This window comes from Myotis davidii, unplaced genomic scaffold (genome assembly GCF_000327345.1).
Source record: "Myotis davidii unplaced genomic scaffold, ASM32734v1 scaffold173, whole genome shotgun sequence".
Taxonomy (NCBI): domain Eukaryota; kingdom Metazoa; phylum Chordata; class Mammalia; order Chiroptera; family Vespertilionidae; genus Myotis; species Myotis davidii.
In genome coordinates this window covers 487,859-491,124 of record NW_006286303.1, presented here as the reverse complement: position 1 = coordinate 491,124, position 3,266 = coordinate 487,859, and the positions used below count along the sequence as shown (strand labels likewise).

The 3,266-nt window shown below is 47.6% G+C and overlaps 1 protein-coding gene across 1 annotated transcript in view; it reads right to left on the bottom strand.

The window, feature by feature from the left end:
* PPAT (phosphoribosyl pyrophosphate amidotransferase) overlaps positions 1-3,239 on the bottom strand; it is a 25,939-nt gene extending 22,700 nt beyond the window's left edge. Inside the window, exon 1 of the mRNA XM_006757789.2 lies at positions 2,500-3,239. Coding sequence (XP_006757852.1) covers positions 2,500-2,627 — 128 coding nt within the window. The 5' untranslated portion in view covers positions 2,628-3,239. The remainder of the gene's footprint in view (positions 1-2,499) is intronic.
* Between the last annotated feature and the right edge of the window lie 27 nt (positions 3,240-3,266).

The following is a 3,266-nucleotide window of genomic DNA, read 5'->3' as shown; positions in this document are numbered from 1 at the left end:
ATATCAACACAATTTACAACAGCTAAGATTTGGAAACAGTCTAAATGCCCATCAGCAAATGAGTGGATTAGAAAACTGTGGTACATCTGCACAATGGAATACTATGCTGCTGTAAAAAGGAAGGACCGCCTACCATTTGCAACAGCATGGATGAACCTGGAGAGCATTATGCTAAGTGAAATAAGCCAGTCAGAGAAAGATAAATACCACATGATCTCACTCATTTGTGGAATATAGAGAACAACATAGACTGATGAACAGGGACAGACCCAAAGACAGAGAAACAGCGATCAGACTATCAATCCCCAGAGGGAAAGTAGGGGATGGTGGGAGTAAGGGGAAGAGATCAACCAAAGGCCTTGTATGCGTGCATATAAGCCAAATCAATGGACATGGGCAACAGGGGGATGAGAGTATGAGTATGGAGGGGGTGAGGGAGGTTGGGGGTTAATAGGGGGATGAGAACACATTTGTAATACCTTAACCAATAAAGAAATTTAAAAAATTAAAAATAAAAATAAAATGCATACAAAAAAATTTAGCCTGCTATATTTGGTCAAACATTTCATTAACTCACCGCTAATGCCTTGGCAGGGCCACACCAAATGATTTCTTGGGTCTAATCTGCCCTCAGGCCAGACATTCCCCACCCCTGCCCTAATGGGTGAGTACTTTACTAACTTAAAATCTGACTTGGCCCTAGCTGGTTCGGCTCAGTGGATAGAGCATCAGCCTGGGGACTGAAGGGTCTCAGGTTCCATTCTGGTCAAGAACACTTGTCCAGGTTGAGGCTAGATCCCCAGTAGGGGGCCTAGTGCAGGGGGCAGCGGATCAACGATTCTCATTATTGATTCTCTCCCTCTTCCTTCCTCTCTAAAGTCAATAAAAAAATATTTTTTAAAAATAAAATTTTTACTTGACTAGAATTATGGGTGAGAACCAACTCTCCCAGGGCACCCTACTGATTTTATGTGTACATACAACCTTACGTAATCAATCACATTTTTATTGTCATTATCTTGTATTATCTCATCATTCTTTCACATAAAAGGGCCTGTGGGAAAGTACATGTAACTAGGAATCAAGCTGTAATAAAAAAATTCAGCCCTTTTTCTTCAGGGATATATATTTAATGAAGAGATAATGGGGATGAACTTTCTGATTTATTTTCGCTAAAATGTAAGTATTTTTTAAAAATTCAAGGTCAGTTCATATTAAAATGGTCAAGCAACTCTATAGATTCCTAGATTTTACACACCTCTTCCCATGACAGAATACCTAAAATAACTCTCCTAAGAATGTTATAATCTAATGAGGCTCTGGACTACCATATAGATTTTTACTTTTTCCTTGGATTATATATCTAATCCTCTCCATAAATGTATTTTAAAACAAGATCTTTCTTAGTCAACCACAATTAGCAAAGATTAGTGCCATTCAAGGTAAAATATTCTTTTCAATTCATCCCAGATTCTAAGTGACTCTTCGTAAACAAGGAATGCCAGATGTGAAACTCAAAGTGAAATATGTGGGACCCTGAGAAGAGGGAAAAGTACTTCTAATTTAAGCTGGTTGAGGGAAAGCTGATTATTTGAAATGCTTTTATACACGTTGCACTCATATTGCTGATAAGTGTTATTGCCAAGATCCTTAACTGTTCTACAAGTTGTTGCTGTGGGATTACCTTATGAAAACTTTGGAATACTTTCAGTGATAATGTCAAACCTGGGTTTATATTTCTTAACCCAACGGAATTGTTTATATCAACTAACAGGTCAGAGAGATAGAAAGCAAAATTACTAAACTCAAAGGGATCTACCAATTTTTCCAAAATCAATGTGTATCTTGTCACACAGGAACTACTCTACTCCCCCTTTGTTAGAGAAGGCAGTTACTCTTTGGCATCTTCTTACTACTGATCTTCTCATTCCTTATCTAAAACGTAATCTAAATGAATCTTTTGTAGATGGACTAGTCCCTGTAATTGGTTTATTTTCAGTTAATGTATATGAAACCTACGGTCCTTTTGAACACCAACAAAGTCCTGTTTCCCCGGGTTTAAACTGTAGGATCCCTAAGTCCCCATTGCTATGACACATTCAAATCAACTGGCTCAAAAGCTCTGCCCTTGCAAACAAAAGCTTGCGGTGGTGTCTGCGGGTCCTGGGCTAGCAGCCACCCCACATTAGCCTATCACAAGCGCAGCTCCGGGCTCTGAGAAATTAAAACGGGCACACACCGGAGAGAGGCGAGAGATCCTAAAGATCATTCAGGGGTGGGGGTGGGGAGACAGGCTACAATCCAGGGAGGCAAGGTAGCCCCCGCGAACGCGGTAACCTCGTGCATGCCACAGGCAGGTACCGGTTCAGGTCAGGGAGGTCCGGCATTCCGGTCCTCAGGCGCACACAGGATCGCCTGCTCGGGCCGCAGAGAGCAGCCTGTACTGGTGGAGAAAGAAGCACGCGCCACACCACCCTCACCCTTCCCCGGGGAGCTCACCGGTGCTGCAGTCCCACGAGTCCCAGAGCGATCACATGCGGCACATCTAACTGCGTGGGCCACTCTCCGGAGCTGATGCACCCGAACACGCCGCATTCCTCTCGGATCCCCGACTCCTCCAGCTCCATGTCGCCAGAGAACCCACGTGGAGGGAGGAGCCGCCGCCGCCGCGCCGCCGCCGGGTCTAAGCACCAACCTGCTGCCCGCAGGGCCCGGACGCCACAGAAGCTCGCGCCCGAGACAGCTGCTTCCTTCCCAGCCGCTCAGCCCGCGCTACTGCGGCGGCGCGTGCTTTCCAAGAAAGGGAGTGAGCGAGACTAGCTTGCCCCCGCCCCCTTCCCCGACTCCTCCAGGCCCACCAATGAGCGAGGGCGGAAGGAGGGGCCCAGGCGGAGGGGCGGAGTCACGGGCTCCAGGGAGGTGGAGCTAGTTCTCCAATGGAGCGCCGCTGGGAGCTAATTTTTCGGCACGTGGAGATCCCCGTTATTTTCCAGCTTCTAAGACTGGAGTGAGGAGACTAGCGGGGTTCACGTCACCTCTCTCGCCGAGGATGTAACCTTCGAACGCCCCCACCCACAGGCCTCCCCCCGCCGTCGCTACTTGGTACACTCCAACCTCTGACCCGCTCTCGCAGCGGAGAAGGGAGCCCCATCATTGAGACCTGTGGAGCGGGGAGGGACCGCCATTGCGCGCCACTTTTCGCCTCTCCGGGAACCGCGCCGGCGCCGGGCGAGAAGGGGGCGAGGCGAGGGCGGGAGGGGGGCGGT